Source organism: Acanthisitta chloris, unplaced genomic scaffold (genome assembly GCF_000695815.1).
Source record: "Acanthisitta chloris isolate BGI_N310 unplaced genomic scaffold, ASM69581v1 scaffold13150, whole genome shotgun sequence".
In the NCBI taxonomy this organism is placed as follows: domain Eukaryota; kingdom Metazoa; phylum Chordata; class Aves; order Passeriformes; family Acanthisittidae; genus Acanthisitta; species Acanthisitta chloris.
In genome coordinates this window covers 5,022-19,130 of record NW_008649971.1, presented here as the reverse complement: position 1 = coordinate 19,130, position 14,109 = coordinate 5,022, and the positions used below count along the sequence as shown (strand labels likewise).

The window sequence follows — 14,109 nt, the reverse complement described above, 5'->3', positions numbered from 1 at the left end:
GTATGTACTTCTTAATTTTGCAGTCATTTTTTCATGTGGAGTTATCTGTAGTTTCAGAAAGGTAAAGTGCCTCACCTTTTTTTCTGCAAAATACATCACATGTTTAATGCTACTTTTGGAAAATTTCCAGGTCATTTTAATTCCCTATAGTAATACTTGAGCTGTGTATGCTAAGCCAGAATCCAAAGCAAGTGGTGGTCTAAGTTATATATTACTTGGGAGTTGAGGGAAAGTCAGATTTAGGGTAACTAGTAAGAACTGAAGTGGCTGCTGTCTTGGCTCTTGGTGAAACTCCTGCTGTGCTAATGACTGCAGTTATTTTTGACCCTGATGTTGATACTTGTTTCTCCACACATAATTGCTGTGATCTGATTTACAAAGAAAAAGCCTGTGATGGTACACAGATGTATGGAAAATTATAGTTTGTCCTGGATTCTGGTATTTTTGCTTTGTTTGGAAAATGGAAATGCCCACTGATTTCTGTACAGGCTGTGGCAATCAATGGGCATGCTGCTGTATTGTGACATTGTCAATTGAAATTAAGGTGTGTGGATGAAATATTGCACAGTTGTACAGAATACTGCAGTATTCCCACTACTCGGACATAACTGGGTGGTAGGGAAACAGATCATTTTCTTCTAACTCAGCTAACCAACACAACCTCCTCTGGGATTCTTTCTTAGTTTAAGATTTGTGTGTTCTTCTGTTGTATAGTTTATTTTGGCATCCAACTCAGATTTGATGTGTGATTGTGTAAAAGAGCGTGGAAGAGAGACAGAAGGTTATCAGCAAGGCCACTAGTCTATTAAGATTGGCTGATGCTTCCTACTGTTACTATTCCTTCCCGTGTTTTCCATGACACGTGTTCAGTTCACTCTGTGTATGTAACTTCAACACAGAAGCTCCAACTAGAACTGTTGAGACACTTCCAGAAATTGTAATTTTGCTGATGTTCAAATGCGTAAGTTCTTAAAAGCTTGTCTCTGAAAATCATGAACGCTCCAACACTTTAGAGGAGGCAGGGATGTAGCCTTTCAGTTGCAGATAGATCATCTGCCATTCACAAACTTAAGCAACTATTGAATCTTTTGGAAAAGAATGCTCTATCTGTGTTCACTGGCGACTCTGTATTCAGTGACATTCATTAAAAAGATGTTTCACTCAGCTTTCTCAACCCTAGCAGGTCTTGGTGGGTTCTTCCCAAAGCTACAGTCAAGACTTCCCCTTAGAGAGTCTGTTTTTTGCTGCTCTGGGTGCACGTAAGGATGTGTCCCTCTGTTTAGTAGTCCCTGAGTGTCCTTTCCTGAAAAGTTGTCTGATTTGAATTGACAGGAAACTAAAGGTAAGAAAGAGAAGAGAGAGAAATAAGAGCTTTGATGAGGCTGGATCTGGAAGGGACACATCACTGGAGGTCAAAAGGAAAGATTACCATGAGCTATCATAGGAACCTGGTATCAGGAATGGTACTTGAGTGTGAGACTGGGCAAGAAGTTTGCATGTAGAAAGTAAAGCTTATGTGGGAATACACAGTAGAAAAAGATTGAATGGATGTGTTAGAGTAAAATGAAACAGAATTGATTCAAATTTGGCCTATGAGATGTAAGAGTGTAGAATCTTTCTAATACTAAATGTGTTTCTTAGAAATTCAGTAACAAAATATCATTCTTTCAGAGGATGCTGTTATGCCTCAGCACTGCTGCGCATCAAAACATAAACCCTGTAATTTATGCATCCATATAAATCAGCAGGCATGTATGTTCTTGGTTGTAGTATATTTGTCTCTGGATTAAGGCCCAAGGAGTTGTATTGTTGACACCCTAGCTGGTGTGCTTAATTTTCTGAAACTATGTGTATTTAAGATAATTATTGGCTTACTGCAGGTACACAGTACCATTGTACAACTTCTCTTTTTGCTTCTAAATGAAGCTCAAGCAGCATAAATATACCTCCCTTCACATTAGGGTCTTAGGTTTATTAGGTTTTGTTGCTGATTGCAATTAAAGCTAAACGTTTTTAGTGAGGAGTGCCTGCTGCCAGATTCATCACTGCATCAGATAGTTTTTATCCCAGATCTATAAAATATGGCCTGCATGGTGACTAAGGTAGTTGTGCTCTACTCTTGTTTGTTTACAGAGTGTCATGTGTGCTGCATGTCAATCATTTCTCCATAGTTAAAGTTTTAAAAAAATCCATGAATTAAGAATTGCAGACTTGAAAGCACTAAAAAGGGGTGAATATTTTTGTTTCGGGCCTGCTGTGTACACATACCTTACATATAAGGGTATTCCATTTGAATTTAATAATCTCTATAATGTTTCCTTTTAGCAGAGCCTTCAGATTATGTATTCATTCATTTAGAATATGTTCAGATTTTGAAAGCAATGCTCAATGCCACTACTTTTAAAAGGTATCTCCTCACTTGGAAGTACAAGAGTCGGGTGTTTTCTTGCTTGGGCATTCATTTCTGTGAAGTCCAGCTAAGTTCAAACAGCTTTTTAAGGTATTCTGCAAATGTAGTTATGACTGTTTCACTAGGATGCACTTTTAGTGTGCTATGTGGCAGGTTTGAACACTTTTAGATAACAACTGGTTTAATTTCTGAGTGTAATTTAAGATAGAACCCATATGTTGAAACAGTTTAATATTCTGCCCATTTTGTTAACTCAGTGTAATCTCAGTGCTCACTGAGTTGCAGTACATTTTTTGTAGAGGCTAAATGGGTTGAGTAAACCTAAGATGTCCCTGGAGCTGGCTGTTTTTTAATATTCTATAATTTTGAAAATTACTTCTAGATAAATAATTGCATTTCAGTTACCTTAAATGAAAAGCCTGGACTCTGTGTATTTTAAAAAAAAGAAAATTTTATGTAGGTTATGTAGTTTCTGGGTTTTTTTCCAGGAGTACAGAAAGAATCTTGATTTGAGTTAGCAAAATAATGTTGTGATAAAGGGGGTTTGTTTAATAAGGTGTCTTGCATAGAATTATCCTATTTTTTTTGTTGTTCATGGACCATAACTTCTTTTGTGACATTTCTTTGCAGCATTAAATCATCTGTTAAAAGTGCTTGTTCCATATCATGATCTTGCTTTTATGAAATATTTGAAAGTCTTTCTTCAAAATGCTTTCATTTATTTGACAAACAGATTTTCAGTAAATTGAATGATAGTGTATTTTGAGAAATCTTTGATTCTGCATTGTAATCCAGTAGTTCAAGGATTCTCCTCCCCCTTTTCTTCTTTTTGGCCTGTGCTTTTCTTATTTTGAGAGGTCCATCACTCTAATGTTTGGGGAGGGGGAGAAATTGAGTGAAAAGGAGATTAATTTTTGAAAAGCATTTTAAATGCTCTGTCTCAGGAATGTCTCCCCCTTGCCCAGCGTATGGCAGGGAGCTGTTACTCACAGTAAGTAGATTACTTCTGAGTACTAATGTAAATTAATAATGATGTAATGAAGAGCCTACTGCATGAGGCAGTTCCAATTACTTTTGCAATACTTTGCAACCATCAGGCTAACAAATAGTTCTTACTTTGAAAAAGATGACAAAAATCTAGTGTGAGAATACTTCTATTTGTAAATAAGCAGCACAGTCTAAAGAGTAGCTGCTTTCAGATTTGTTTGGACAAAACCTACCAGATTTAACTTGCGAGCATCAGTATAAAATGATTGATATGTCTTGTGATTCAGGCCTCCTGTTCCTCATAAAGGTAGCTAGCAGTGAAGCTGCATGGAGCCTGTAATAGTAAGCCTCCTCCCCACCACAAGAACACCTGCTTATTTATTTAGCAAAGAGGCTGTTACTTTTGGAAGTAAAAGGAAAACTGCCAGCCTGGTGAGTACTGAATTTCTTCAGTAAGCAGGTCCATAAGTTCAGTTCACCTTTGTTTGAATTAATGATTCCAAGATTGTAAAAATGATGGTTATTTGGGTTGTTAGAAGAGACATGGTTTAAGGTGGTTTTGGAACTGAAGTAGCTGCTGCACTGCCTCCTTGAAAAAATATGGTAGTATGGACATATCTTTGTGTAGGTATCACAGGGAAATCTCTTGTCCAGAAATGCAATGTGAGCATTGGTGTGGGTATATGTACTCAGGAAGAAGAGAAAATGAAGGTGAAAGTTAGCTTCTTTCATTTCATTTTGCCAGGAAAAGGTAGCATAGTTTTAGGGATGTTATTTTTTGAAATGTGTTAAAGTATGAGATCTAAAAAAGCTGGAATAATAATGATTAAGATTATTCTCTTGCCTTTTACGTTGGTGTGGCTTCAAAAGAAGTAACATCATGGTTTACACTGTTGTAAATGAAGGGAAGCTCTGTTGTTTTTTTCCTTAAAAAAAACCCACAAGAAAACCCCAAAACCAAATGCACAGAATTATCTTGTTTGTTAAAGTAACATTTTAAGTGAAAAAAAAAATAATCCTTTTGTGTTCTGACTCTTTTTGTGCTGTTTCTTTTCATTTCTGAAAGTAAATGTGCTAAACATGAAATTTTTTTCTAAGTCAAAAAGAACAGGAGGAAATTAATCTAAGCAGGGACTAATTTAGAAAAGCTAGTAGCCTGTGAGCCCTGACATTAACATGCAGATTCCTGCTTGACTTGGAGTCTCTGTAAGTTCTTCTCTAACTGTTCTCCTGTCTCTGTTTGTTCCATGCTAAGCAGATGGCCCAGAAATTAGCCAAAAGCAGGAAGAAGGTGCAGTACAAACTCCATCAGCTTGATGTTATGCTTGTTCTTTTGTTTTCTGGGGCGGTTTTTTGCTTTTCTTTTTATTTCGTGGTTTTATTTTCTGCATCCAGCAAGGTTTTTTCAGATTTATTTCTGAGCCACCATACAAGTTGACATTTCTCAGAAATCAGTTGCCTGATTGGCCATTTTTTGTTGCTTATCATTAGCCATTTCATGTTAGAAATAGAATAAAGATTGGATTTATCAAACAGTTACAGGCAGTACCCAAAATGTGTACTGAAGAATTGGGACTAACATGGCAAGGGTTTTCAACTCTGTGAAATGATAGATTAAAATGGAGTTTGTTTTGTTTGAGTTTTTTTTTATTAATTTTATCTTTCTGTAAAAGTGCTTTTTTTGCTTCACAGAGGTATGAAATTGCTGGATGCAAAAAAGAAAAAAGTTTATGTATATACATATACTGAGATTGACTCATCTTTGTAATAAGTTTTGTTTGTGGAGCTTTTAAATATCTTAACAAATGTAACTCTTTTTTAAAGAATGAGTGCTTTCTGTTAACAAAATATTGCTTCTAAAGTGGGTTAGTGCTTGAATAGTATGTTTTCTGACTCTGAAGGTCTTCTTAACAGAACTGCGTTATGAATTGTTTAAAGAGTACCCACCTGTTATACAGGTTTTTCTATTGATCTTGGCAGTCATTGTTAGCCTGTATAGAAATTCCTCACGCAAGAGATGCTGTTAGGCCTTTCTATGGCTTGTGTGAAAACCTTCTTGAAAGTGGGATTCATAGTGTGTAGGAAATGATAGAATAATTTTGATTTTCCTGAAATCTTTATATAGTTCATGTTGCAGTCAGGTATAATTTTACGGAATCAGGAAAGGTATCAGCAAGGCTTTTATGAGGTTAACTTTTTTTCGAACAATACCCAATTCACTTTCACATATATGATATAGTTTCCACATCTTTCTGTTTATCTTCTGCTTCTGCAGTCTAATACTCTATCCTGCATTGCTGTTCTGGTGACTGTGTCTTAGTGCACTCCTGTTCATGAGCTAACATAATTAGTAAGTATGTTACCTAATGTGTTTGTTTGACTCTAACCCATTTATTTGCAGGCTCCAGAAGGTGAATCTCAACCTATGACTGAAGTGGACCTCTTCATTTCTACACAGAGAATTAAAGTACTGAATGCAGACACACAGGTATAGACATACCTTTGTCAGTATTCTGGTAGTAAGCTACTGAAATAGACTTCTACCTACATGCCAAAATTTGTCCTTCAAAATGTGCTGACTGTTCTATTTCCCTCTGGGATTTCCTAGTAAGAAATCCATAGTCAAGAACTGTGTCATACATGCAATTACTCTCGTGTGTCTGACTGTAGAAATTATTAGAATTTGTCAGTGAGCTAATGGCAGTCCACTCACTTCTTATGAGCCATGATGCGTCAAATATTGATTGTGCCCAGAGTAGCCCAAAATGTTCAGTTGTGATAATTTGTTCATAGTCCTCTACACATACAGCCACAGCATATGCAGGTTCTGATAATGACATGTTTATGAGCTTTTCCACAGAAAAAAACCCAACCTTTAATTTAGAAAATTTTCTCTTTGTTTTACTTTTGGAAAGGGAAGCTCTTGTTTTCTATTGACATCTGGCCTCATGCATGACATCTATTACAGATTTTCCTTAACAGAGGTCTTATTGCTATTTGTGACTTTTCATGTTACTAGATGTGCAATAGGAATTTTCTTGACACAGCTGCTTATGTTGGATTTCTTGTTTCTCAGGAAACTATGATGGACCATCCCCTGCGGACCATTTCTTACATTGCTGATATAGGAAATATAGTTGTTTTGATGGCTCGTAGGCGAATGCCACGGTCCAACTCCCAGGATAATGTGGAAGCATCTCACCCTTCTCAAGACGGAAAGAGGCAGTACAAAATGATTTGCCATGTCTTTGAGTCTGAAGATGTAAGCAATTTCTCTGTCTTGTAATTTTCTAGTGGTGGAAAAGTAAGCATATTTTGGTAGGCCTGAAGTCCATTGTTAAGTGATCCTGTTTGCTTTTTAACTGCAATCAAATATTTCAGCTAAGCAGAGAAACTTGCCTTCTGTTTACATGTTTGAACCTGACAGTTTACTCAAGATACTGATGTTAATGGAAAAGCTTTCCATTCTTAAGTTCCTTGACTGCCTTCCTGTAACAGAGAGTCCAGTTGATGCAGCTTACAAATAGCAGCTCAGATTCTGCATAAGAGAGCAAAAGTCTATCAGAGATGCTTATATTCCTTGCATCAAGTCTTGCATTCAGGATCAACTGCTGATACATACTAGAAAGGTTTTGGTTTTTTTTTTTCAGGAGACTTGTGTTGTGGGGTTAGTTGCTGTCATCATACCAAAAAACCAGCAGAGATAGTTGGTAATTTCAGCAATCCCAAAATGTGCTAAATATAGACATGGATGAGTAAATATTAGCCTGTGGTTCAGGTTACTAAGTTACCTCACATAGGGCTTGATAGCCTGTCTTCACAATCAATATGTGTAACTTGCTGAATTTATGTGCTTTTGAAAGTTCAGTAACTGAAAGGTTCTTCCTTGTGGAGGGAGAATATTGCCCTGAATTTTTTCTATAATATTTGATGATGAATCTGTTCTAAACCCTTGTATGAAGAAATTATCTGTTTGCAGATAATTTACATGCATCATCCCCTGCTGAAATTAAAAAGTAAGGACAAGGGTGCTGATAGAAGTAATACTGTACCAAAATTGTGACAGAGACTATAATACAAAATAACATGTAAACCAGTTTTGCAAAACCTGTCAAAAATCTGGTGTGAAATAAAGAGACTAGCTAGTGTGTTTTGTGCAGCCTTGATATACTGCATGCTTTGAGGCTGCCTTTACTGTATGTCTAGTCACAAGTTTGGACACTGCTTGCTGTCTTACTGGCCAGTTGAAAAGCAAAAATCAAACTGTCAGATGCCAGAGGCTGCAGTTTATTTTACTTCAGCATGTGGTGGTCTGACTTTTGGATAATCCAGACTTCCTGAATCTGTTTCCCAGACTGGTATTAGTACTTTGGCTAGCTGGAATCTATGCTTTCCTGTCTGTAGTTTGTTTGGATCAGCCCATATTTGTGTCAGATGTGATCCTCTCTATGCCACTAGACATTGCCTGGAAAGAATGCACCTGTAGATCCAATAAAAGCATTGCTCATTGATGTGAAAATATGCTGAGAAATATGCAAGATTATATCAGCTCTCCTTAGTCATGCTATAGTTCATAGATAGCTTGCAAAATTTATCTCAAATACCCAAGTGAGTTATGAGTCAGAATGAAATTGTTGTAGCACCTTGTTAGTAGCAAGGAAATGGCAGCTTCAATGATCTTGTACATCCAGTAAAGTAATACAGCTTGTTTATATTATAAAACTTCAGCATGTGTGATTGCCACCTTTTCTTCTTCTGGTACAGCTGGGTATTTGGAAGAATTTGCTCAGTAAGTGAGACAGAAGCTGTAAGCCCACAAATAGGTGTTTACTGTAATATATTTCTGCTTGGATGAGTCCCTGTCTAAGGAGGATAGCACCGGATTTTTCAACTGTATTTAGAGCTGTATCTTCAAATGAGCTGAACCCTGGTGATGTGTCCAAATGCTGAGTATCTAAGAAAGATCTCTTCCTCGAGTGAAGATACATGTGTATGAATGTAAAGTCCACATTTATCTCCTCACTTAGGTTATGGAGCTGGGTTGATCTCAGCTTTGTTAATATACTGCCAGTCTACATATTGGCCTGTTCAGCACCAGCAGTCATACTGTTCTTATCAGCAGGTTTAGTGCTACTTTGAGTTGCTTTAAGATACAATAAAATTTTGATTTCAGGGTTGGGAACCTTTCCTTTATTAGGGACCAAACTGCCAGTAGGCTATGTAAGAGTACACCTGAACAGTATTCATTCATCACCAGCACTCCCTCAGGCTTACCTTCTCAGTTCTGCAGCTCTCCCCCTCTCTTCCCTCCCTCTCCTACAGTAAAACAGCTCACAGTGGGAGCAGCACAGTGTAGAGAGTGCCAGATTTGGTGGCTTTGGGTGCAGAGAAATTGAAATCTGCAGGTGCAAGAGGGTGCCTGCAAAGGCCAGGATGAGTAGGAAGAAGGCAGAGAGCTGGAGTTGGAGGGAAGGAAACAAAAAAATGCAGGAGGGAGATGCTGAAGGAGGTAGTAGGGTGAAGAAGGAGAGGCATGTAACCATTTCCAATCACTTCAAGGCCTGGATCCACTCACTAGTTGCTGCCCTTTTTCCTGTTTCATCTGAGGCTGAGGTAGGAGCAGTCAAAGTCAACATGATGGTTTTAGAGGACAGTAAGAAAAGGGGGAAGTAGCCTCTTAAATGCGGTTGTGTGTTTTCTAGTAGACATTTTCATTTTCACTGCTAGCTTGTCACAGAGTGGCATTGCCTCTGCTGGAAGGGAGAGCCATCTGGAAGCTGCATGTATGGGAAGAATTGTAGGTGCAAGCCACAGTCACTGCAGTGGCTGTACCTTTATAGATCCATTAGCAGTTCTTGCCTGCCAAAGTACAGCTTTAGTTCTCATATTTCTCCTTCATAATTGTTTACTGAGCTGTATTCATGGCAGAAGTGAATGTATTGACATTTTGTGGGGCTTCTAAATTAATTTGTAATGCACACATATTGTTTAGACTGGATTGCAGTTACTTGTAGATTTGTCAACTTGATAATCCATTTTACGTTGTGATTGTAACAAAGCGTCAGTGGACATGACCATCAGAATGTTTAACTTTTTTCTCTTCTCTTTTCTGGGACCTGCTAAAGGCACAGCTGATTGCACAGTCCATAGGTCAAGCATTTAGTGTGGCATACCAAGAATTTCTGAGGGCAAATGGAATCAACCCAGAAGACCTTAGCCAGAAGGAATATAGTGACTTGCTCAATACCCAGGACATGTACAACGATGACCTGATTCACTTCTCCAAATCTGAGAATTGCAAAGAGGTATGTCTCTTTTTTTTCTTTTCCCCCATAACAGTATTAACCTGCTCTGTATCAGTTGCAGGGTCTTGTTGGCAGAAATCACAAAAACATGAATGCTTTCTATAAATAACCTCAGTGACTCTAGAATATTCTCCCTAATAGGACACTCTGTCATCAGTTATGTTTCAAATGCAGTGAACCCAAAATTTATCAGTAGTGAAATGATTTACCATCTGTTTCTGTTCTTTTTACCAAACAATTTTCAGACATGTTTGAAAGTGAATTTAAAACAGTATAACAGATTAATACAATTTAAAAGATTACAGTAAACAACACAGAATTTACATATGTGTTTATGAAAGTGGCTGATTCCAAATTTAAAGCAATTGTATTTGCCAGAAGGATTTGCAGTTGGTATAATAAAAAGCAGTGTGCCACTCCAGTTTCCTCTGCTCATATACAGAGAAGAGTTGTGAGAGGTGTTTTTCACTAAGTAAAATATATATCATTTAGTGTTTGTTATTTAATGTCTGAATACAAATGAAGTGTTGTAAGGTGTGTACCCTATTTTGTTTTGCCTCTGAATTAGGAAGGCATGTTGCAAACAAGGAATGATATGTTTGTTGATTATATGAATATTTGAAGGGGAATGATGTTATTCAGCTCCACAAGTGTGAAAAAAGTTTTTTTTGAAACGCTTTTTCTTATTATACAGGTTTACATTGAAAAGCAAAAGGGAGAAATCCTAGGAGTGGTGATTGTGGAGTCTGGCTGGGGATCCATTTTGCCTACAGTTATCATAGCCAACATGATGCATGGAGGACCAGCAGAGAAGTCTGGGAAGCTGAACATAGGGGACCAGATAATGTCAATCAATGGGACCAGTTTGGTTGGCTTACCACTCTCAACTTGTCAGAGCATTATAAAGGTAGGGAAGATGTTTCTGGAAGCTACACATTTTAAACAGGTTACATAATAGGAGAAGAGAAAGTATTGAACTCTTAAGTAAGTTCTTACCGAATGTTTACATAGCACTTTCCATTTTGTGATCTTTAACATACAGTGGGAATTATGCTATACCGATTTTCTAACTCCACACAGAATCACAGAATGGGTAAGGGTGGAAGGGACCACTGGATGTCATCTAATCCAACCTTCCTGCTCCAGTATGTTACTCAGGATTGTGGCTTTTGAATATCTCCACAAAAAGAGATTCCACAGCCTTTCTGGCAATCTGTTCCACACTCAGTCATGCTTACAGTAAAGAAGTTCTTCCTCATGTTCGGGTGGAACTTTCTGTGATCTAGTTTCTGCCCATTGCCTCTCATCCTATTGCTCAGAACCACCAAAAAGAGCCTAGCTCTATCTTCTGGACACCCTCAACTCAAATACCTTAGTGAGATCCCCTCTCAGTCATATCTTGAGGCTGAATAAGCCCAGCTCCCTCAGCCTTTCACAGAATCATGGAATTATTTTGGTTAGAAAACACGTCTGAGATCATTAAGTCCAACTGTTTATGGTTTCCTCAAAAGTGAGGTGCTCCAATCCCCTAATTATCTTTGTAGCCCTCTGCTAGTCTTACTTCAGGAGCTCCATGCCTCTTTTGTACTGAGGAGCCCAGAACTGGACACAGCACTGCAGATCTGGCCTCTGCAGGACTGACTAGAGGATCACCTCCCTCGACCTGCTGGCAGTGCTTTTCCTATTGCACCCCAGGATAGCATTTGCTTTCTTGGGCACAAGGTCACACTGCTAGCTCATGGACATTTTGTTGGCCACCAGGACCCCAAGCTCTTTCTCTGCAGAGCTGCTTTCCAGCAGGTCAGCCACTTGCTGATACTGGTGCCTGGGATTATTCCTCCCCAGTGCAGGACTCTGCATTTGCTCTTGTTGAATTTCAAAACATCTGCTCATCTCTCTTCACTAGGGAGTATTTTGTTCAGAAGGAAGATATTACCAGATGCGCACTTGAAATTTTATGTGACAAATGGAGGCACAGGTGCCTAATGTTGTCCTAGGCCATATTAGCTGTTAAATGCCTCCTAGTATCTGGATGAATTACAGTTGATGTTTTTTTTGTTTCTTTGTTTATGCATATTTTTAAAACTTTAAAACTTTGAATTAAAGACATACTTACCCTCTGTGGAATCTTTGCCCAAGTTACTTAAAAGTCTGGTGCTTCTCTTCACTTGGGTAAATGGGATATTTTAATTAGAAGAGCTTTCTTCTATTTGTCAGAAAGGTATGTGACTGCAAAAAACATGTAGGTCATCTGGAACTGAACAGTGTCTGTGGTAGCTATAGCATACAAGGGAATAAGTATTTGAACATCACAGTTTGAAGAGCTGGAAAGGTGCATTGCTAGGGATTGTTTGAGATGAAGCTGTATGAACTCAGTTATTTATTGAAACAGCCTCACGGAGCTCCTGCAAATCATCACATGTAGACAGATAATATAATGCTGGTGGTATACTATACAGACATCCTTCTCTGATTTCTAGGAATATTCCTGTTACACTTACTCATTTAGACAACTTTCTGCTAACAAGCTGTATTATGTAACACTGGTTTTGCAATTTGTATTTTTTTTAATTGCTAAGTAAATTTTCCATTTGCAAAGTAAATTTGCCAAGTTAAAAAAAATATCAAAGTTAAGTTGTTTTTTTTTCTACACAGATTATATCTTAATGCTTGAACTAAGGTGTTTGCTATAAAGACTTCCCATTCTGGTTTCCCAAAATACTGAGTTCTGATGAGTAATAGATGCATAAGTCACTGAACCAGCCATTTTAGATTCAGTGAGTAAAAATGATAGCCTGGAAGTGTGTCGTACTAAGAACATGGCAAAAACAGTTTTACATTTGTGAAGGAAAGAAGGAAAAAGAATTGTATTAAATATTTTTGTGTCAGCTGCAGTGGAACAAAACTCCCTTCAAATTTAGACTCTTCATGTTAGCCATACTTGTTTCCTATCCTACATCAGTTTTATTTCTAAAATTGTGATGAGTTTATTTCTCTTATTCAGAGCCTTTTCTGGTGGAGTTTAATTGTGCTTAACAACATTTTCTCAATACAGAAACAACCAGCTTTGCTGTTTCCAGCTTCTACGGACCTTTCTCTTCTTACTGCAGTTTCCATAGGAACTGCTTGCCATTTATTTTGTCTTGCTAAAGAGAAGATAATCTGTATGTTTGTGGGCTTGCATAACCACACATCTGGAGCTGTTCATATAGCACTTCTGGAAACAAGTATATATACCACAGAATGATCTGAGCACACGTTTAGATGTGGCAGAAATAACTTAGGACTTCAGATTTCTTTAGCATGCTGTAAAGACTTCTGTGAAAAGATGATAATATTATGTGGATAAATATATCTCACAAGCACTTCAAACAAGATAATTTCAGTATTATGGATGTAATCTCTGCTACTAATTGACCATGAACCAATTGCAAACTGACAGAGCTTGGAAGGAAGTTTTTGTGTTGTGACTATTCTCTAATAGGTTTATACTACTTGTTTCCTTTCAGAAGCATACTCATGGACTAGATAAACAAATAAAGTTCCTCAAAGTATGCAATTGATTTGTTTCTGATCAGCTTATATTACCAGTCTTCATAATATTAAAATTAGCCACTTTTGAAATATATGTTAGGGATGTTTTTATTCCCCAAGGAACACATATCAAGAACTTGCACGTTCATCAGGGAAGTAAGAGCATAATGGCCTCTTCAGCCTTGAGAAGAGACAACTGAGAGGGGACCTCATCAATGTGTATAAGTACCTGAAGGGAGGGTGTCAAGAAGACAGAGCCAGGCTTTTCTCAGTGGTGCAGACCAATAGGAGAACAGGCAAGGGCAGAAACTGATTCACAGGAAGTTCCATCTGAATACTAGGAAGAACTTTTTTTACTATGCAAGTAGTGACTGTGCACTGGAACAGATTGCCCAGAGAAGTTGTGGGTTCTCCCTCACCAGAGGTATTCAAGAACCATCTGGAGACAATCCTATGCGATGTGGTCTAGGATGACCCTGCTTGAGCAGCAAGATTGGACCAAATGATCCACTGTGGTCCCTTCCAGCCTTACTCATTCTGTGATTGTGTGAAGAATGGAAATAAGAGGCACTGCTTATACAAGGATGGTACGAGTAGGACCTGCTGTTTGCTTGACAGCATTTAATATGTTTCATTAGAGAAGCAACTGTTTTGTAACTACCTTAGCTACATACTTAAAATTTTATTTCTCATCCACAGTTATTGGCCTTTTTTTGAGAGCTGCATAGACCTGTTTAACATTCTTTTTATGGATGATTTTTGCTATCAAATGAAGAGTTGCAGTCCCTCATCTCACTGAATATTCTGATGCTTTAGTCTGGCATTTAGTGATCAGATTCTGTTGCAGTACATACAAAAATTGTTTGTTCAGAG

The 14,109-nt window shown here is 37.9% G+C and overlaps 1 protein-coding gene across 1 annotated transcript in view; it reads left to right on the top strand.

Annotated features, from left to right (window-relative positions):
• LOC103808617 (amyloid beta A4 precursor protein-binding family A member 1) overlaps positions 1 to 14,109 on the top strand; it is a gene marked incomplete at its 5' end in the record, with an annotated part of 16,301 nt that overhangs the window by 182 nt on the left and 2,010 nt on the right. Inside the window, 6 exons of the mRNA XM_009081448.1 lie at positions 4,091 to 4,114; positions 4,656 to 4,688; positions 5,799 to 5,885; positions 6,474 to 6,659; positions 9,523 to 9,702; positions 10,397 to 10,609. Of these exons, the coding sequence (XP_009079696.1) occupies positions 4,091 to 4,114; positions 4,656 to 4,688; positions 5,799 to 5,885; positions 6,474 to 6,659; positions 9,523 to 9,702; positions 10,397 to 10,609 (723 nt within the window). The remainder of the gene's footprint in view (positions 1 to 4,090; positions 4,115 to 4,655; positions 4,689 to 5,798; positions 5,886 to 6,473; positions 6,660 to 9,522; positions 9,703 to 10,396; positions 10,610 to 14,109) is intronic.